This window comes from Cebus imitator, unplaced genomic scaffold, assembly GCF_001604975.1.
Source record: "Cebus imitator isolate Cc_AM_T3 unplaced genomic scaffold, Cebus_imitator-1.0 Scaffold432, whole genome shotgun sequence".
NCBI classification, from domain to species: domain Eukaryota; kingdom Metazoa; phylum Chordata; class Mammalia; order Primates; family Cebidae; genus Cebus; species Cebus imitator.
In genome coordinates this window covers 1,057,229-1,078,567 of record NW_016107747.1, presented here as the reverse complement: position 1 = coordinate 1,078,567, position 21,339 = coordinate 1,057,229, and the positions used below count along the sequence as shown (strand labels likewise).

The 21,339-nt window shown below is 39.7% G+C and overlaps 3 protein-coding genes across 15 annotated transcripts in view; 1 reads left to right on the top strand and 2 right to left on the bottom strand.

Annotated features, from left to right (window-relative positions):
- NEK11 (NIMA related kinase 11) overlaps window positions 1-5,701 on the bottom strand; it is a 314,403-nt gene extending 308,702 nt beyond the window's left edge. For 2 of the 5 annotated variants that reach the window (XM_037731926.1, XM_037731927.1), the window contains exons 1-3: window positions 5,538-5,676; window positions 4,483-4,620; window positions 2,706-2,973 (exon numbers count right to left, since the gene is read on the bottom strand). In XM_037731926.1, the coding sequence (XP_037587854.1) occupies window positions 2,706-2,875 (170 nt within the window). In that variant the 5' untranslated portion in view covers window positions 2,876-2,973; window positions 4,483-4,620; window positions 5,538-5,676. Of the gene's footprint in view, window positions 1-2,705; window positions 2,974-4,482; window positions 4,621-5,537 lie in introns of those variants that run through there. The other 3 variants (XM_017510167.2, XM_037731928.1, XM_037731929.1) reach the window with 3 other exon arrangements.
- On the top strand, window positions 5,689-18,379 carry ASTE1 (asteroid homolog 1). The gene is made up of 7 exons (XM_017510170.2): window positions 5,689-6,040; window positions 6,945-7,067; window positions 7,213-8,539; window positions 13,653-13,863; window positions 15,319-15,378; window positions 15,990-16,185; window positions 17,862-18,379. Exons 3-5 carry the CDS (start codon window positions 7,238-7,240, stop codon window positions 15,366-15,368), a joined length of 1,563 nt encoding a protein of 520 aa, XP_017365659.1. The 5' UTR covers window positions 5,689-6,040; window positions 6,945-7,067; window positions 7,213-7,237; the 3' UTR covers window positions 15,369-15,378; window positions 15,990-16,185; window positions 17,862-18,379.
- Window positions 15,634-21,339, bottom strand: part of ATP2C1 (ATPase secretory pathway Ca2+ transporting 1) — a 172,204-nt gene continuing 166,498 nt past the window's right edge. For 5 of the 9 annotated variants that reach the window (XM_017510157.2, XM_017510159.1, XM_017510164.2 and 2 more), the window contains one exon: window positions 15,640-16,177. In XM_017510157.2, the coding sequence (XP_017365646.1) occupies window positions 16,082-16,177 (96 nt within the window). In that variant the 3' untranslated portion in view covers window positions 15,640-16,081. Of the gene's footprint in view, window positions 16,178-21,339 lie in introns of all 9 variants that reach the window. The other 4 variants (XM_017510158.2, XM_017510162.2, XM_037731924.1 and 1 more) reach the window with 2 other exon arrangements.

Below are 21,339 nucleotides of genomic sequence, written 5' to 3'. Positions count from 1 at the left end.
ATTACACCATTTTGTGAGTAGTCACATTTGTACTCTTTCTGATTTTAGCAAATGATCCCAAAAGCAAATGTCTACAAAGGTCAGTAGGTAGTGGAAAGGTGACGCAAATGTATGCAAGAGAGAGACAGGAGAGGTAGGAATGTGGCTAACTGGAGAATATAGAATTTGTCTAACAGAGTAGCTGCTACTTAGCTTTAGCAGCCCATTGTGGCTACAAAGGCACTCATGTTAGCATTACCAAATCTTTTTTTTTTTTTTAAGAGAAGAGGAAATGCTTGATTTGTATGAGCTCCTCATTTTAAAATACTGACTCCTGGCTGGGTGCAGTGGCTCATGCCTGTAATCCCAGCACTTTGGGAGGCTGAGACAGGAGGATCACCTGAGGTCAGGAGTTCAAGATCAGCCTGGCCAAAGTGGTGAAACCCTGTCTCTACTAAAAATACAAAAATTAGCCAGATGTGGTAGTGCACATCGTAATGTCAGCTACTCGGGAGGCTGAGGTGGGAGAATCACTTGAACCGGGGAGGTGGAGGTTGCAGTGAGCCGAGATCGTGCCACCGCACTCCAGCCTGGGCGACAGGCTCCATCTCAATAAATAAATAAATAAATAACAAAACTAACTACTAAAGAAACATTACCCAGGTAGAACAAAACACATCTGAAAGCCAAATGTAGCCAGTATACAATATGTTTTAGATTCTAATGACGAATGATTCCTTTCCCAGAGATTCTGGACTAGAACTTCTGGTGCCAAATGATTTTTGTCCGTTATCCTCACCATTGGATTCATTCCACAAACATAGACTCTGTCTGCCATCTTCAGCTCCAGTCATGTGTTTTAAGGTTAGTTCAGGTACAAGAAAGATCACTAACAAATCACTAACCAACCAACCAGCCCCAGCACCACTGTTTCTCTCTCATTCTCTTTCTATCTCTCTCTCTCTCTCCTCCCCACTGACTACAAACACACTGTCTCCACTCATTCATTATCTCAAATCTAAAGGTTTCAAGTCTGATTTTCATACATTTTATTTAACATCCTTTTAATCAACTTTTTAGTTCTTCTGTGAATCATCTTAAAATTTTTCATATTCCTCATTAGTTGAAGAAACCAAAATTGGGTATGATCCGACAGTGTAGTTTTTAGAAGTATTGGGCTGATTTAGGTCTCACTCTCAATGTTTCCATAAAGGCTCTCTAGTAATTGTCAGAAATTTATCATCCTGTTCTAAATGGCTAGAAGAGCACCTCTAGGATGATAGGGAAAACATCCTTTTCAGTTAGGAGTCATAATGCATGTTCTAAGGACATCAGAAAAATGCCAGCTCTTTTATCATTCCTCATGTAGAAATTGACTAAAAACTAGAAATTCTAGGTAATTGCAACTTTTAAAAATTCTGGACAGAGACCATTTAAAAGGTTGATTTTTAAAACAAAGTAGTAACATCACTAACACTTAACTTTACAATTCCTAAGACATGAAGATGTAGAAAAGTGTTTATCACACTGATTTTAAATCCACTCTTAATATCCAGTGGACAAAAGCTGGAAGAAGTTAGAGTAGCCTTAAAACCTCTGAAGAAAACAACATATTATGGGATGAAAATGTGGTCTTCTGGGGTTAAGGGCTGATATCTTGGATCATTCTTCCTTCTGCTTTCTGTTCCTCCCGTATTTCTGATATGCAAGTTTCTTATCCTAACTTCAATTCCAACTTTCTTTCCACTGCAGCAAATTTAAAAAAAACTTTATGCCAAAAATGCACGTTTATCTGTAAGGGAGGTACTGTCTATTAAAAGTTGTCCTCTAGTATGAAAGTGTATAGGGTCTGATCATAACCAAAAGAGAGGGGTGGCAAGGGGGTCATCAATATAAGCTAATTTTCAATGGGAGTGCCCATTTGGTTTAACTATTTAATCTGAGGGCTTCCTCAGATTAAATGGAATTTGAAAATCTCTCCCATGGAAAGCCTAAAGAAAATTAATACTGTACTTCCCCTGGTATACCCTATTCATCTCAAATGTGAATAACTGTTTATTTGCATTTTGTAACATTTCTAAACATAGTCATTATGAACAATTCTTATTTTCTCACTCAACAGGTACCAATCAAGTTAAGTGGAAGCAATACTGCTATTGAGATTATGGCATGGCCAAACATCTTATTTTCACATAATCTATCCCATTTCCCTTCTCTAAGTCATTTGGATACTTTATTCACTTGCTAAAATGTCTTTAAACCTAGTATGAAAGATTAATCAGGGAGCATTCCTACCTTTACAAAATACTTGCTGTAATATAAAGAGCAAAGTGGACATTGCTCCGTGTTCTTTTTTTTTTTTTTTTTTTTAAACAGAGTCTTGCTCTGTCATCCAGGCTGCAGTACAGCGGATCTCGGCTCACTGCAACCTCCACCTCCAATGTTTAAGCGATTCTTGTGCCTCAGCCTCCCCAATAGCTGAGATTACAGGCATGCACCACCCTGCCTGGCTAATTTTTGTATTTTTAGAAGAGGCAGGGTTTCGCCATGTTGACCAGGCTGGTCTTGAACTCCTGACCTCAAGTGATCCGCCCACCTTGGCCTCCCAAAGTGCTGGGATTACAGGCATGAGCCACCACGCCTGGCCTGCTTCATGTTCTTAATCAGCTAAGACCTGCAAACAACAAGCAACCTACTCAAAATTCGTAAGAAGAATTTTTACTTACAATTCCTCTCCTTGTTTGGCTTTCTTGTCTGAAACCAGATAGACAGTTCCAAAACTTCCACTGCCAAGTTTCTGTTGAAGCACATATCTTCTTGCAATCAAGGTGTTTGGACAAGTGGAAATGGCTGTTGATCCACTCACACACTTAGCTGCCTCTTGGAATTTCAGCATTGCTCCAAACAAGAGAGAACTGGTTCGTTCATTTACAGAAACAACATTCAACTCTCCTCAGAAATGGTCAGATTCATCCAAACAGTGTTGGTCAATGCCTTAAAGATGAAAAGTTCAAAGATCAGGTCTAAAGGATGCTAGATGATTCCTAAGACAAAGTGTAACTTTCGACAGTGATATCTGCACCTTGACCAGCAGACTGACTGAATGACACCATATTGGTTAACAACTTGAAAGAAAAATGTTAAAAGGTAGAGATACCACAAATTCTAGTAGAAGGCAGTCTTTCACAGGAAGAGCCTCCCTTTATACATTGAAATTTGGCAGAACTGAATTATAGCCACCTTTCTACAAATTTCTGGGATGTATATCTGTTTTACAATCAATACTCTCTTCATTTATTTAAGATTTATACTCCCCACCTACTTATAAAAGAATCAAAATAAAAGAACATTATCACTTCCTTAAATCTATATATCTGCAGCAACATTTTTGCAATGCCCTCTTCCCACCTTATGGTTACTTTGGTTTACAAAGAGTTAGTATTAAACCAGGAATTATCAGATGCTGTTTCCTTTAGATTTCCTTTTTTTCTGTAGATGTTAAACCACAGTTTTTGCATTTATTAGAAGAGTTACAAAGAGGGAGAATGATTCAGAGGGAATTTTTTCCCATGCTTAGCAAATTCTAACCTAGTTTCTGACTTTGCTATTGTACACATTGTGTACAATCTCTCTGGATTAAAAACAGGAAGAGTTACAAATTCAGTTCAAACCTAAAATTGCATTTAATGTCAGTGGAAAATAAATGTTACAGATAATCTGTAATTCCTCAGGAAGCTATGAGATGTGGCAGTTGTGAGAGGCAGGACTGTTTCATATGCGTAGGTACAAAGTAAAGTCACTTTTATTTCATCAGAATGTTAAATGTTTTGTTATCATGAAAAGTGTGCTTTTTAAAAAATCTAGATAGAAATACAACTTTAAATTGAAAATTGTCTACACGTTGGAGTTAGGTTTTCGTATTTAACAATTCCAAAGCTAGGAGACAAAAACCTATTGTTTTTAAGGATGGCCAATGGGCTTTACATGGTGGTGTCAGTTAACCACAAAAACTATGAGAGCAATTAACCACAAAAACCCTCAAAATATCGGTGGCTCACGCCTGTAATCCCAGCACTTTGGGAGGCCGAGGCTGGTGGATCACGAGGTCAAGAGATCGAGACCATCCTGGTCAACATGGTGAAACCCCGTCTCTACTAAAAATACAAAAAATCAGCTGGGCATGGTGGTGCGTGCCTGTAATCCCAGCTACTCAGGAGGCTGAGGCAGGAGAATTGCCTGAACCCAGGAGGCGGAGGTTGCGGTGAGCCAAGATCGCGCCACTGCACTCCAGCCTGGGTAGCAAGAGTGAAACTCCGTCTCAAAAAAAAAAAAAAAAAAAATTGGTAAATGCTCATTTACAACATTTTCCTTCTCTAAAATGTAATCGGTTAAGTTGTAACTGATACCAGTGAGATTAGTTCCCAGCTTTTTTTTTCCACCTTCCAAAGACATGTTAGTAAAATCTGTTGAAAAAACAACCAGAGAACAGGCCTCTCAATGTACCTTTTGTTTGTTTCCCCTTCACTGTTCTAAAAGCGATGCCATCAGGCCATACTAAGCTGTTCAAATAAGTCTTTCCAACTCAAAAGGGTCCTTTGGGTCACTCAGTAATTCTCATTTTAAAGATGAGATTAAGGTTTCCTTTAGGAAGGACAGAATTAGGGACGGACAGAATAGTTATGAGAGGTTCACTTCTGGCGGCTCCTATTTGTAAAGGACAGTCTAAATCCAGCAGTGCTTAAGCAGTCTGGCCCAGGCTGCAGAATACTCTGCAACTAGGTTCCCTCGGCCCAACCTCACAGACTCAGCCCTGCCCCCCATCCCAGTCCACTTTTAGGTCATCCATCCACTAGTCTCCTCTGTGCAACCACAGACCTACCCAAGAATGTGTCGCACTGCCTAGATTCTAGAACTATCTGTTCACTTGACAACACCATCCCCCTCGAGGTTTGTGAATGAACTTGGGCACTGAGAACACATCTTCTTTATCTCTGCATCCCCAATGCCTGGCATAATGCCTGGCATAATTTGCCTTGTTAGGGCAAATAAGTGTTCATCAGATCAACTGACGTCCAAAGGAGGGAAAAAATGTTGGTTAAGAAAGCTAGATGGGAACTTGGAGAAAGTTACCACCTTACGCAAACTACCCCTTCTCGGTGAAACAGATCTGGTTGGGGGCAAAAGACAACCAAAGGAGGAGTAGTTATCACAAGATGAAAACCAGTAGTTACCTTCCCAGGTAATAAGACGAAGACAATTTGTCACCAGGTTCTGCTCAAGGAGAAATCTAACTTTAAAGATAAACCTTAATCTTAAGGTAAAACAAACAATTCCTTGCTTCTTCACCTTTTTAAACATTTGCATTTTCCCAAAGCGCATTGACGTTTATTGAGGGGCACTGAGACTGGAATAGATCCGGAGATAAGGTGTCCAGGACAGGGAGGAGATCGCAGCCATGGAGTTCTAGGGATTCAGAACCCAGCCTGGGAAGGCTGAAACCATTACCTTCCCCCTTGCAGGGGAGCCTGGCGAGCCCCGGAGAGTACAGTTCTCTTTACCTTTCCCTGTTGTGGTCAGAGGAGCGGCGGCGCCCGGGGCCAGCCCAAGCCTTGCCGGTAATCCGGCAGGCCTCAAACTAGGGGCAACCGCACCCACCGAGCGCCAGACACCGCGAGCTACAGCTGTTTGGCACCGTCGCCAGGGAGACGGCGCGGGGCATACTGGGAAGTCGGGGTGAGGCGGCACCAATGCGGAAGTGGAGAAAGTGAGACGGAGAAAGGAGAGAAGGACCGGCGGGCCAAGCTTTTGTAGTCTGACAGCAGCCATTTCGGAACGTATGTCCCAGCCCTCTTTAGCTACTTAGCGCCTCGGGCCCAACAGCACCTGCTCCCTGGCGCAGTCTGGAGCCACCGGCTTCACGGAACTGTACTTCCCAAGACGTCACACTAAGAGACTTCCTGTTCCCGCTCTTGCGCTTGGACTCTCACATGCAACGACGAGTCCTCGCTGGGCTCCAGCGGGCTTCGGATGGAGGAGCTACTCCTCCGGGAGGACAGAGCAGGTGGGCTCTGCTGCAGGTCCGGGCGGCGGGTTGTGAGGGCCGAGGTGGCACGGCGTATGAAGGCCTGTGTTTGAAGACTTAGGTCAAACCTTTTGCCCGCCTTTCCCCTATGCAGCTAGCATTTGTTGAACTGTGTGCAAGGCCCTGTAATTTGCATAGAACACGTTGACAGGGCCTCTGCTGATGAACGCTTTACAAGACTGTCTTGCAAAAAAAAAAAAAAATAAGTACTATACAGGATAAGGTTCTGAGATATTGACAGGGCTGGGACTAGGGTGAGGTAATTGTAAAATGTAAATGGATGCCAATAAAATTCAATAATCAAGATACGTTTTAATGCGCTATCTCTAAAAATCAGAATTATTGCAAAAAGTCCATGACTGACAAAATGTCATGATTTTGAGTAATAGTAACAGTACCGTGCTGCACCATATTAAGCCCGAGGCACCGAAAGAGAAACCATCAATACTGATCCTGTGAGTTAAGTTAGCCAGAGAAGGAAGAGTAACTGGGCCAGATATGCAAAATAAGATGATGAAAAGAGCCTTGGTTAGGGGTGTAACTGGATAGAGGGGTTCCTAGAGGCACGAAGCAGTTTTCCTTATACCAAAAAACTGCCAGTTAAGAAGGGCCCACAAGCCCAAAGCCTGAAAGAAGGTCCGTGACTGTCAATAAAAAATAAAAACTTGATCCCTGCTAGGTCCTGCACATCTTACGTTACTGACGTCCAAATGTGTTGTAATTTTGAAATGAATAATCCTATCATTTTTATAGCTTAGGACTTTTTACTTTGACCCCACAAAACTGCGTTTTAAGATGTTGACTGTTGTCTATTTCAGAATCACAGTCCACAGAACTTCTATATTGCTGTGTCAGTAATGGACTTTAACTGATTTTTCTTTAGAATTAGCAGCAGCCTCTGTCACCATCCAAAGATCACAACCCATGAAACCACTGAGTTTGTGCCTTGTAACAGAAAGCAAAGGAGAATGAAAAGGCACACAGCTAACATTGCTTGAGGATCTAGGTAAGAATTCATGGATATTGATATCTATCTTCTATATCTAAAGAGCACTTCATAACATTTGCTGTTGATTTAATGGTGCTGGAAGCAATGACTTGGTGCCCCTTAACCAGCATCAACTGAAAATGCTTTCTGTTGTTTTAAACAGGCGATTAATTCTTTAGACTGTCATCATGGGTATCCGAGGACTAATGAGTTTTGTGGAAGATCATAGCAATGAGTTCTTCATTGGTTTGAAGTTGCGGGACACAAAAATTGTCATTGATGGCTATGCTCTTTTCCACCGTCTTTGCTTCACTTCGAACTTGGAGCTCCGGTGTGGAGGGGACTATGATTCCTTTGCAGATGTAGTACAAAAATTCTTTGAATCACTATTTGCTTGTAATATATGCCCATATGTTATATTAGATGGAGGATGTGACATTTCAGATAAAAAGCTTGCAACTATAAAGGACAGAGCTAGAGAGAAGATCCAGATGGCCCATTCCCTTTCTGTTGGTGGGAGTGGGTATGTGTGTCCTTTACTCATCAGGGAAGTATTCATACAGGTTTTGATCAAGCTGCAGGTACCTTTTGTCCAGTGCTTTTCAGAAGCAGATCGGGACATCATGACACTTGCTAACCATTGGAATTGCCCTGTGTTATCGTCAGATAGTGACTTCTGCATTTTTGACTTGAAAGCTGGGTTTTGCCCATTGAATAGCTTTCAGTGGAGACATATGAACACTATTAAGGGCACACGAAACTATATCCCTGCCAAATGCTTTTCCCTTGAGGCATTCTGCCATCACTTCAGCAATATGAATAAAGCTCTTTTACCTCTCTTTGCGGTGCTATGTGGAAATGACCATATTAATCTACCTATCATGGAGACATTCTTAAGTAAAGCACATCTTCCTCTTGGAGCTACCAGTTCTAAAGGGAGGAGACACCACCGAGTCCTGGGACTTCTGAATTGGTTGTCTCATTTTGCCAACCCTACCGAAGCACTAGATAATGTTCTGAAATACCTCCCAAAAAAGGATCGAGAAAATGTTAAGGAACTTCTCTGCTGTTGCATGGAAGAATACCAGCAGTCCCAGGTGAAGCTGCAGGACTTCTTCCAGTGTGGTACTTACGTCTGTCCCGATGCCTTGAATCTTGGTTTACCAGAATGGGTACTAGTGGCTTTAGCTAAAGGCCAGCTATCGCCTTTCATCAGTGATGCTTTGGTCTTAAAACGGACCATTCTTCACACACAGGTGGAAAACATGCAGCAACCAAATGCCCACAGATTATCTCAGCCCATCAGGCAAATCATCTATGGGCTTCTTTTAAATGCTTCACCACATCTGGAAAAGACATCCGGGAACGCGTTGCCTTCTCGGCCTCTAGCTTTCAGTGAAGTGGAAAGGATGAATAAAAATATCAAAACCTCAATCGTTGATGCAGTAGAACTGCCCAAAGATCATTCTGACTTAAGCAAATTGACTGAGGTAAGTATTTGTAATACTAATGAAATTTTTGTAAAGCACTTTACAGATTACAAAGTGCTGTCTTGTATATTCTCTCTCTTACTATAACAAACTGATGAGGTTCAGTGCTATCTTGCTGTCATTTCATAGCTAAGAAATCAAGAACTTGAGTGAACTGGGTAGTCTCTTAGCCAGAGAGTGTCAGTGCTAGGACTCAAACCCAGCTCTTTCAGCTCTAAAGCTACTATTTCCACTGTACTACAGTAGTCTGTGTTATCTTCACAGTTATTACTACTATATTGTTATTACTACTGTATTATTACTAGCTATCAGTAGAATGGAGTTACATGGCTGGAAAAAAAAGGAAATTCTGAACTGCAAAAAAAAAAAGTGTACATAGACACTAGTCATAGGCATAACATCTTAGACTATATCAGATGTCAAATAAGGTTAGTACTGATAACCAAGGTCTAATTTTTTAACTTTTATTAATGAAGACCTTTTTAAAAATAGGTTTTTGTGTCATTATGGTTATATGCTTAATCTGATACTGAAAACATGACTGTTAGCCTAACTCAGTGTTGCTTAAACCTAAGTAACACTCAGACCAGTCACCTTTTCAAGGAGAAAAAAATTCTCATGGATCCCAGTGTTGTCTTTTTATATTACATAAATATATTTAAAATTTCAAATAGATATAAAACTATGCTGATAAAAGAACTAGATTTACAAATTAAATACAGATAAAAAAAAAATTGCAGTGCCATTAGGGGGTTTCCTTAGATCCATTGAAATATTCAGTCTCATGACTCACAGACCACACATGGCACCAGTCTACTCAAGGATGTCGGCCAGCAACCTCACCTTCCCAGCGGCTTTAGGTCAGGCCTTCCTTTTCTGTCAGAGTTCTCCCAGCACTGTTATCAGTCTACACAAAGGCTTACCACCGTTGGTGATTCTGTCCCCCAGAGGACATTTGGCAATGCCTGAAGACATTTTTGTTGTCACTACCTAGAGAGTAGAAGGGGTAGTGATTGCTCTTGGTGTCTAGTGGGGAGAGGCCAAAGATGCTGCTAAATTTTACAATCTGTAGGTCTTACAGTACACAGGAAAGTGTCCTATAACAAAGAATCTCTAGCCGAAAATGTCAGTAGTGCGAATCCCTGGCCTATACAGTTGACCAGGAACTAGCCTCTTAGCCTCCCCATGAGTCACATCTCAGGCAGGAGATGAACTTCATAGTGAATGAGTGCAAGAGCCTTCTTGGCATTGAGGAGTGACTGTTAAACCCCCAGAGTTTCTTTGCAGGGACGGTGAAGAAAATGTTTTGGAATTAGTGATGGCTGCACACGCTTATAAATATACTAAACCAAGGCATGGTGGCTCATGCCTGTAAGCCCAGCACTTTGGGAGGCCAAGGTGGGAGGATCACTTGAGGCTAGTAGTTCAAGACCATCCTGGGCAACACAAGACTCTGTCTCTACAAAAAAAAAAAAAAAAAAAAAAAAATTAGCCAGGCATGGTGGTGCAGGCCCATAGTCCCAGTTACTCAAGAGGCTGAGGTGGGAGGATTGCTTGAGCCCAGGAGGTCAAGCCTGGATATGAGCTATGATTGTGCTGTCTGTTGAACAAGACCCTGTCTCTAAAAAATATATATACACTAAACCCACTAAGTTGTATACTTTAAAAGGATGACTTTTATGACATATGAATTATATTATCAGTTAAAGGAGAAAAAAAAGGTTTCACTGGCTTAAAAACCTCCTTCTCTGTAGGATCCATTCTTTCTTATAGTAATTCCATAAACATAGCTAGGTCCCTGCAAAGGACATCCTTCTTACAGCACACTACACTCGGGAGCCCCAAGACATGGTGTCCCCAAGATACGGTGTCCCCATCAGGTGTTTATAGTTCATTTATATATAGTTTAAGCTTAAATGGAATTTTATAAGTCATTTTTATAATTCTTGATAACATAACTGACAATCTACCTTTAGCACATTTCCAGAGGTACAAAACTAGAAAGTGGAGCATAGGTCTAATTCTCAAACAAGAGATTTACTAATATTTTACCCACACCAAAGAAAATTCAAACTAGCTACATTCTTAATGTTTTGCTGAAGTTACATTTCTAAAACTCAAACATAAATGGCGCTGTTGGAGAGGATTAAAAACTTTTTAATGGCTTTACTGAGAAAATAAGTAATGTACAGTGAGGTGCACATAAAGTGTGCACTTTGATGAGCTTTGACATGTCTATATCTGTGAAGTCATCCTACAATTAAAATAATGAATGTATCCATAATCCCTAAAGTTTCATCTTGTTCTTTGCAATTCATGCTTCCTTGTGTATACACATAGTATAATGCAAAATAATTGTACAGCTTGATACATTTTGGCAAGGTCTATTCATCCATGCAAAGAGCATCCAGATGAATCATCATCATCACCCCAGAAGGTTACCCAAGTGCCTGGTTCCAGTCACGCACTCTGCAACTCCCTATAATCGCTATCCTGACGTTTAACAACACAGAATAGTTGTAGCTGAATTTTTACTTTAGAAATGAATTCTTTCATCTGGCTTTTATTCCACATGAGATTCAATAACATTGCTGTGAGTAGCTGATCATTCATTTCCCATTGCTGTAACATTATTCTGTTTTGATATATTACTATTATACACTTAGGAGCATTTTTCTTTCCATTGTACAGCTTATGAGCATTTGGGTTCTTTGCAATTCTCCATTTCCATGTGTTCACTGGCCATTTGATACTCTGTTAGGTGAGGTTTCTGTACAGTTGTTTGCTCATTTTTATTACCACATACGGGTCCTTTGTCAAATAACATTGTGAATAGTCTCTCCCATTGTTTATTCACTCTTTAGTATGTTTTGATGAACAAACCTTCTTAATATACTCTAATTTAAATTTTTATTATTTATGGTTACCACTTTTGTGAACTGCTTAAGAAATTGCCTACTCCAGGGTCATGAAAATGTTTTTTTGCCATTCACAGTTAGCATTTAGATCTATAACTTATCTAGAATTGATTTTTTGTGTATGCGTATGGTATGAAATAGGGATCAGGACACTTTTTCCGCCATATGGAAATCCAACTGAATCAGTGAGTGTAGCAAGCTGCTTGTATTTCTTGCTAAGTGGAGATGACTTAAGTGTTCTCATCATTTACCTGGATTCAAAATAAGTTGAAATTTTAGTTCACTGTCTGTGCTGTGCTATCATCCAGCTTTGTCTTGGCATAAACAAATCAATTCTGAATTTTGCTCAATGCTAATGGTTCTAATTAGCCCATGAAAATTATAAATGTACGAGGTAATAATGTGATTCCAAACACAAATGCAGGTACAAGTATAGAAACTTTGTGATACTACCTATCCATTTTGTTTTTAACATCATGTTGTAATACATTATCTGCTTTAGGCAGCTGTTGTTAATAGAAACTTTATACAGTCTCTCATTTAATTCCCACAATAACCACATAGGATAGGGTTTCATTTTGGTTATGGCAACGGACAGAGCACCACTCAAGTTAACCAATAGGAAGATAATCGTAAGGAGACACAGAAGTGGAACATTCTTAGGGAGTGAGGCAGCCAAGACCAGTCTCTCTGCGCATCTCTGTGTCTCTGGGCAGCTGCTTCTGCAGGCTTGTGCTTTCGCTCCCTCTGGGGAAGAAGGAAAGCAGTTGTCACATGGGATAAAACCTAACTAACTTTAAGGGCTATGAATTGAGTACTTCCCCTTTTGGAAGGGACTGAGAACTGGTGGGCTTGATGAAACATCTTGTGCAAGTCGTTATAATGACCATTTTACAGATAAGACTGTAGAAAAGGTTGGAAACCTTTCAACCAAGACTATGGGGTTAGTGTAGGGCAGAACATCTCTGAAGTCAAAGCCCAGGCTGTGTTGGTTATAAAAAGTTGTAACTTGGCTCTATAATTCAGTAATTTAAATATTATATATCAAAAAAGAATTGGTGTATTTTCTTAGCTCTACTTAGTGCATTTTAAAAACCAGTTTAAGAGTTCAGTTTCCGGGCTGGGCGCGATGGCTCATGCCTGTAATCCCAGCACTTTGGGAGGCTGAGGCAGGTGGATCATGAGGTCAGGAGTTTGAGACCAGCCTGACCAACATGGTGAAACCCCAGCTCTACTAAAAATACAAAAATTAGCCAGGTGTGGTGGCAAATGCCTGTAATCTCAGCTACCCAGGAGGCTGAGGCCGGAAAATCGTTTGAACCTGGTAGGGGGAGGTTGCAGTGAGCCAGGATCACACCTATGCACTCCAGCCTGGGTGACACAGCGAGACTCCGAGAATTCAGTTTCTATTTTTAGTAGTTAAAACTACTTCCAGTAGGGGTGACTGGTTATACTACAAAGCACTTTGCATATTTCTAATTTTAAAATTTTTATCACAATATTACTAAAAGCAGTATTTAGAAGTAATCATACTAAAGTTTTCATGCGTTATGATAAAACTATTTTGTCATTTATGATATGTTTTGTTTCATGTTAGCATCTCTAGTCTCAGCTGTCAACCACACTTTCTACTAATTAGATGTTACATGCTGAGAAATGTACCATCATCTCATCTTTCCAGAAAGTAGTTTCTGGCTTTGTGCAGACACCAGAAATACAACTTTTTTTTTCCTCAAAGTTTGAATATAAAGTCCCCCAGAAGATGCCCTTTTAATAGTCCTGAGTGCGTGACCTGTAAGGTCCTTTCTGGGGCTGTTAGTTAGAATGCATATTCCTGGGCTCTCCCTCAGATTAGTGAATCAAAATTTATGGAGTAGAGCCTGAGGACTGAATTTTTAACAAGCTTCCCAGGTGACACGTGCACTGAAGATGCTCAGCAGTGTATACAAAGAGGATGGAATGACGTAAGTAAAGGTTGTGTAGGAGTAGGCAGTACACCCATTCAACCAACCATGTTTATAAAGCATCTTAGTAATGTTCTAAATGTTTTGAGTGTGGCTGATTTTTCTTTCCCCCGACAAGATAAGTTTTAACAGCTGACACAGAAGTTTCATCTGCATTAAATCTCTTCATGCTATGGAGGAAAAGAAAAGGACATTTCCCAAAGTAACTTGCAGAATGCTTGGTATTTTCAGCTCTCCTTGAGGAGGCGGCAGATGCTTCTGTTAGAAACCCTGAAGGTGAAACAGACCATCCTGGAGCCAATCCCTGCTGCACTGAAGTTGCCCATTGCTGTCAGTTGCTACTGGCTGCAGCACACGGAGAGCAAAGCAAAGCTACATCATCTACAATCCTTACTGCTGGCAATGCTAGTGGGGCCCTTGATTACCATAATCAACAGCCCTGGTAGGTAACTGGAAATTCCAGGAGTATATTGTTGCATGTTGCTTGCAAACTGTTTATCCAAGAGTTTACACAAACAAAAAAGGATTCTTGGATTATTTACTTCCATTAATTATATCAGAACTTAGAAGTGGAGGCACCAATATAGCATTCATTCATTGGTAAATATTTTTTTAACATTTTATGTGCCAGGCTCAGTGCTGGAGGGCTTGAATCTAAGTGTGCAGCAGTGAGATGTGTTGGGATACCACCAGCTCCCATCTGTTTTGTGGCACCTACTGCTTTAACTTGTGAAGTGTGACAGTGTATTTTGCCAGTTGCATTTTGTATTGCATGTTCCCTATCCCATTATTAGCACAGCAGCAATGTCATCACAAGAATCTTGCCCAGAAGTGAAACTTCTAAATACCTACAACCACTGCAGACATTCTTGCTTATACATCTTTTTGTTCCTTTTTCTCTGTTTCAATTAGTATATAAGTAGTGATGGCAGAGATAGTAATTTCTCTCTTTTTTTCGAGACAGAGCCTCACTCTGTTGTCCAAGCTGAAGTGCAGTGGTGTAATCTCGGCTCATTGCAACCTCTGCCACTTGGGTTCAAGCGATTCTCCTGCCTCAGCCCCCTGAGTAGCTGAGATTACAGACGCCTGCCACCACACCCGGCTAATTTTTGTATTTTTAGTAGAGATGGGGTTTCACCATCTTGGTCAGGCTGGTCTTGAACTCCTGACCTCGTGATCCACCCACCTCAGCCTCCCAAAGTGCTGGGATTACAGGGGTGAGCCTCCGCACCTGGCCAGTAATTTCTCTTCCTACTAGAGAAATACACTGAGGCAAGTTCATCTGCATATAATACCAGGTGAAGTAAATGCTGAAGCACTGGGACACTTTAATACTCTAATGGAATATCCTCTTTCAAGATTATAAATGCTATAATACTATACAAACATGTATAATAATTATACTCTAGAATACTGCTATACTATCTAATATGGTAGCCACTAGCCACACATGGCTCAAGTTAAATTCCATTTAAATTAAAAATTCAGCTTCTCAGTCACACTAGCCACACTTCAAGTGTCAGGTAGTCACATATGGCTATGGGCTATCCTACTGTATTAGACAGCACTGCAGAAAGTTTTATTAGATAATGCTACTCTGTAGTTTCGTATTTTACAAGAATAAGTTAAAGAATGAAACAGCATGGACTCCTGTTTCCCAAGTATTAAGGCTCAAGCTTGACAGCAGCTGTCAGAAGGACTGTTGGCACACAACAGCCAACTTAACACAAAACCAATCAGTTATGGGCCACTGCTGCTTTATGAACACAGGTTTAGGATATTTCCACTGATTGAATAATAAATACAGTATAAGAACGCTCTCAGAGCACAAGCCTACTAAGATTTTACTCGAGTCCAACAGCAGGGGCATGTCAAGGGTCTGTTTCTTTTCTTTTAGGAAACGTGGACCCTGTACCTGGGCAGGCTCAGTGCCTTGCTGCTCGCTAGTTGGTAAAAGGTGGGCCTCCTTTTTATTGCTTTCAAATAGGTCCAGATGTTACTTTGCGCACTGCTGCCCAAACAAACTAGTAGAAACTTACAGCTAAACACAAGCAACATTCCTTATTTCCTAGGATCGTTGCTTCTTGCCCCTTATCTTCTGCTATGAAAAGAGGCTGATTATTTGCCAAATTCTCCCAAAAAACATAGAAGTCAAAATGTGCTTTGAACACACGGGTTGTTTCTTTAACACAAATGCACTACAGCATGGGAGTTTTGTTGAAAGAGCACAGTAAAGAGAATGAAATTTAATAGTCATTTGTATTTTTCATAGACACAGATGTAGGGTTTAGACAGTTCAGATGCAGACATGTTTATGTCAGGTGGAAGAGATCTTATTTCAGGGAAAAAGTAAATTCTCGTGAGTTGAATAAAGTTAGGTCATCATTAAAAAGACAGTTCAGTATCAGTATTTCAATTTATACAGCAAGGTATTTATGAAGCCAGAAAGGAAAAACATCTTAGTTTTTTAAATTGATTTCTTTATGGAATTTGTAGTATATGTGGAGAAAATTACAAGCTGTTACAGTGCTTTTGGAAACACTGCCCTTGGGTTCTTTCTTTCTTTAGGTAAGGAAGAGCTGCAGGAGGATGGTGCTAAGATGTTGTATGAAGAGTTCCAGAGAGTGAAGGCGCAGACACGGCTGGGCACAAGACTGGACTTAGACACAGCTCACGTCTTCTGTCAGTGGCAGTCCTGTCTCCAGATGGGGCTGTATCTCAACCAGCTGCTGTCCACTCCTCTGCCAGAGCCAGACCTAACTCGGTAAGCACCATGGGAAACTTTAGTTCAGATGGAAGCACAGAAAAGTAAATACAGTACTTTCACTTATATTTAAAGCAACAAAGTTACTTTAAAAAAACTAATCTTAGTGTAATTGATTTTGAGTCACTGTTACAGCTGAAGAGCTGGAACCAGGAAAAATACTAAATTATTTCCATATTCCCAAAATTCAATCCAATTTTTAAAAATCAGTTCCTTTAAGTAAAACATTAATATGTGGGGGAAGGGAGGTAATTGTTGGTAGGATATAACTCACTCCTTTCCTCTAGGTCTTTAAATGTCACATTGTAGAGCCTTTTTCTGATAACCCACCCTAGTGAGACATACTGTCTACCCTTCTTCACTCTAGTCCTGTTACTGTATTTTGTAACATCATTTCTTATCACCTGTCATATTGCTTACTCATTCATTCACACATTTATTAAATGCCTACCCTGTGCTAGCATGTAGGGACAACAACAAAATCTTTGCCCTAATGGAGCTTTCATTCTAAGTGAGATGCTGAGTAGATGCCCAAGTGAACTTAACACAGAATGTTTGCTTTGCCAGGCAAGGAAGACAGTAAGGAAATTGAACCTTTGTGCCACTAGTAATTATAATGTTTGTCTGTGGAGTTTAAGCTGGGTATGATAAAAAGAAATGACAGCAGCAGTAGGGTGTGGAGCAGTGAGAAGAGTTGATAGGATCAATGGATTGGACATCTTGATAACTGCCCATCCGGGAGGTTCCAGAGGGAGATTAAAATAAAAAGGAGATAATGTTTTGTCTCTCTCCACTCAGATATAAACTCTATGGGGCAGAGCCTTGTCTATTTTATTTACTGTTGTAGCCCCAGTGCCTTTCGTACTTTGAATGAGGATATATGGAGGCATACAAAATATGGTGGGACTTCATATGTTCCAAGGTAAAAAGCCTCCGGCAGTAAACACTATTGTTAATATATCTCTGGGCCTTATATCTGAGCTAACCCAAATAATACTAATTGGCCTTTGACCTGTGGATTCTTTACTTCTTTTGTTTAATAATTTAAGGTCATTCTTGAATGGATCCTCTTTAGTTACTACAAATCCTTTTAAAACAAAACAGGAAACGCAAAACCAAACAGCTCTCTTAATAATGATTTAAACAGCAGGACTGTTCTTGAACCTCAGCATAACCAAAGCTTTTTACAGAGAATTTTACACTGATTAAACAATGGTTCTAAACCATCATTGATAAAGTACCAGCCTTATCCGCTTTGTCCGTAAGTAATATATTAAACTTGTGGATTCCAATTAATCTCATCTTGTTGTGAAGTAGGTTTTTAGTCCCAGTGAATGACCTTGCAAATGATGCCATTAAATTTTCTCATATTCTAAGGAACTGTTTGGTTTATCAGGGTCCTTTTAAATTCCTTTTCTTTAAAGTGTTAAAGATTCCTGCCCAGCCTGGGGCTAGCTGCAAAACCACTAGGCATTCATCATGTAATTTAGAATCTTTGTCATAACAGCTCAGTTCCTTTCTTCAAAGAACAGATTATTCCTAAGTAATTTCAATAATATTACAGAGCAGTAAGAGCTCTGATTGTTTAGATGCATCTGTTGAAGGTATGTTAATGATAGTTATCCTGTTGCACTGAATTAGTTCTTTAACAACATACTTTTTCTCCCTTTGAACAGATTGTACAGTGGAAGCCTGGTGCACGGACTATGCCAACAACTGCTAGCAACGACCTCTGTAGAAAGTCTCTTGAGCATGTGTCCTGAGGCTAAGCAACTTTATGAACATCTATTCAATGCCACAAGGTCATATGCCCCTGCTGAAATATTCCTACCAAAAGGTAAATCAAATTCGAAAAAAAAAAGGCAGAAGAAACAGGATACCAGCTGTTCTAAGAACAGAGGGAGAACCACTGCACACAGCAAGTGTTGGTATGAGGGAAGCAACCGGTTTGGGTTGTTAATGGTTGAAAACTTAGAGGAACATAGTGAGGCCTCCGACGTTGAATAAAACTCAGTTTGCATCAAACTAGATATATTTAAGATAATCCTTACTTAAAATTCCTCTGTTACCTCCCTTGAAACAATTAACCTTTTCTTTAGGACTAACCTGTTCAGGAATAAACATCATAATAGATAATCTGAATTCCAAGATATTTTGTATTGTGCTTTCAATAAATACGACCTGACTTAAGAAACTTCTGTATTTCTAAATATGTTTGAAAGCATGTTTATACTTCTCATGTTCCATTTTAGTAAGTGAATGGTAACATAGTCTGTACCGTTTAAATTGAAGCAATTTAGCCAGCTACATTTTCAGAAAGAGTAGAAGTCCCACTCAGTTATTTCCTTTAAGTAGCAGCTGGCTATCATTTCAAAAATTTTTTAAAACAATTTCCTCTTTGTACTTTAGTATGAAATCTGGGCAATGAAAGGTAGAAGTGAGGATTCCAGACAGAAAACTGTCTCTACTAACAGTAAGTACTTAGTCAGTGGGACCATAACAGCATTGAAGAGCACTTTAGGTACACTCCAGATTTTAAAGCAGAAGTTGAAACTAATGGTCCCTGCCAAATAAGAAACAGTATCCTGAGCTGCTAGACCTAGAGAAGGAGGAAACAGTGAGAAGTGAAAATATCATAGATATATGTAGCAATACCAGAATCTATGCCCTCTTTATACTATGTGTTTTGACCCATTAATGAGATGTTACTTAATGAGTCATATCCAGCATTTTTTTAATGAAAAAATTAGAATGGAAAATATCGGATACACATTTCATATATTAGGTGATTATGTAAAATATATTCCTTACTGTGGACTATAGTGAAAAAGTTTAAAAGGTACTTCTCTGGAAAACACTGCCAAATAGAGGCTGCTAAAATTACAAATACCCAAAGATTTGTGAAGGTGCCGGCCAGTTCCAAATAAGAACTTAAAAAGAAGCAAGTAGAATGAATGCATTGGGCAAGAACTGAAAATATACTCAACCTTAATTTTACTTGTATTCATACAAATTGCATTCTTCCTTCTGTACTCTCCCACTGGTATATTCCATCAGGAAGAGCCCTAAAGGTGGCTGTAAAGCTGCCATTTTGAGCAGGCCTGTGTACGGTTCCTAATATCTGATAAACAATTCTCTTTACTTTCTGAGAAGTACCATGCTCTTAGAGTAGTAAGCCCAGCGTTAGCCAGTGTCAAACACGAACCTGCCAACTATTGACTGGTTCTCCATTTACAAAAGGCGAAATACGTCATTTGCTCCTAGAGGGTTCAACCCTAAAAACAACTTTGTTAAATAGGTTCTTGAAATCAGGAAATTAAAATTTTTGGAGGATTGCATGGGAGTTCCTCAGTAAGGTTATTGTTATAACCTAACAACTGTCTCCAAAGAGATAGTTATTTCCCAGAAGAATCAAGAAAAGAACAGTCAAGTACATCTATTTTTGAGAAGAAATGTTATGGGAAAATAATGTTATCTAGTTGGGACTATAAACATGTAAGACCAGGGCTGGGCACGGTGGCTCACACCTGTAATCCCAGCACTTTGGGAGGCTGAGGTGGGCAGATCATAGGAGGTCAGGAGTTCAAGACCAGCTTGGCCAACACGATGAAACCCCATCTCTACTAAAAATACAAAAATTAGCCGGGCATCATGGTGGGCACCTGCAGTCCCAGCTACTCAGGAGGCTGAGGTAGGAGAATCACTTGAACCCGGGAGACCAAGGCTGCAGTGAGCAGAGATCACACCACTGTACTCCAGCCTGGGTGACACACGACTCGGTCTCAAAAAAAAAAAAAAATAAGATCTTTGTTGTACCAAAATCCTCTCTACCTTGATTCATGGAGTTTGAAGCTAATCTAGAAATTATATTAATATGAATGTCCCATTTCCTGGATTATCATCAACACTGCTTCCTAAAACCACTGAATTGCATCTATCATGTTTTTCTTTTATTAAAAGTGTCCTCCTCCAGCAGAAGTAATAAGACAGGTTCCTTTCTCTAACCATGGCACTCAGGACAATTCAATTGAAATTATCAAGCCTTGCAGTAAAGGAGTGAAAGTCTAATAATGTCCCTTTACCCTGGTATATATCTTCTCCTACATACATTAGATGAGAGGTCACAGGCACTTCACAGGAGTATGTAAGGTGGTTCACTGAAGAATTATGACATAGCACCTGAACTACCTGCAGAAGGCATTCTTGTTTAAGCTGCTTGGGAGACAACACATAATGAAATGACAAGAGAACATTTTATTAGGTTGGTGAAAAAGTAACTGTGGTTTGTACCATTATATAAAGCAGCCTGTCAGATACAAAATGGCAAAGTGCAGACTGAATGCTACAATAAGGAGACAACAGTCACCAGGATGAGGAGAGGTGAGATCACAGGAAGATTCTCAGACCTGGCTTTTGGCCTGGCTTTAAATAATAGGAATTTTAAATTTCAGATCAGGTATACAGTAGGAACACCTGTATAGAAGAAGAATGTTATAATCCCATATTCCCTTTCCAAAATCTAGTTGTCTGTGTTGCAATCAAGTGATTAGGTCCTGCTCTTTCTAATTCAGTTTTAACAAATGAAATCTCACCTTAGGCTTTGGAAATCATCTTCAATTAGCAGCTCAAGTAACAAAAGGAACTCTGGACAGCTAAGATGAATAAATTTTAGAGATAAAGCTAGAGAGACAGGAAAACTTTTACTATAATCTAATCATGTTCTGTATTTAATGGTGATAAAATTATACTTGAAGTCTGTTTTGTACAAGCACTTTTTGAGACACCTGGACCTTGAAAGTTTAATATACATCCTGTAAATATAATCGCAGGTCTTTCACGCCATTTGATGATGGGGAAAGAATTCACATTAACTTTTTAGCATTTGAATTTGAATTTCATAAGATAAAGACCACAGCTAAAAAGGCTTTAGAATTATATTTTTCTCTTTTGTGTACAAAAGAGAAATCAATGACTATGCCTCAGTTGCTTTACCTGCAAAATAAGGATTATAATAGTTCAAATTATTGTGTAAAAGATAAAATAGCGTGTATTTTTAAGTTACTTAGCACAGTGCCTGATAATAAAAATGTGTTTTAAGTGATAGCCATTGTTAAATTCACACATGAAAAGCCAGAGCAAAGCAAAGAATGTGGA

Excerpts from the sequence above, each read along its gene's own strand:
- ASTE1 (XM_017510170.2), top strand. The coding sequence starts at position 7,238 with ATGGGTATCCGAGGACTAATGAGTTTTGTGGAAGATCATAGCAATGAG. Across the intron at positions 8,540-13,652 it reads ACTTAAGCAAATTGACTGAG|CTCTCCTTGAGGAGGCGGCA; the intron begins GTAAGTATTTGT and ends TGGTATTTTCAG. Across the intron at positions 13,864-15,318 it reads TACCATAATCAACAGCCCTG|GAAACGTGGACCCTGTACCT; the intron begins GTAGGTAACTGG and ends CTTTTCTTTTAG.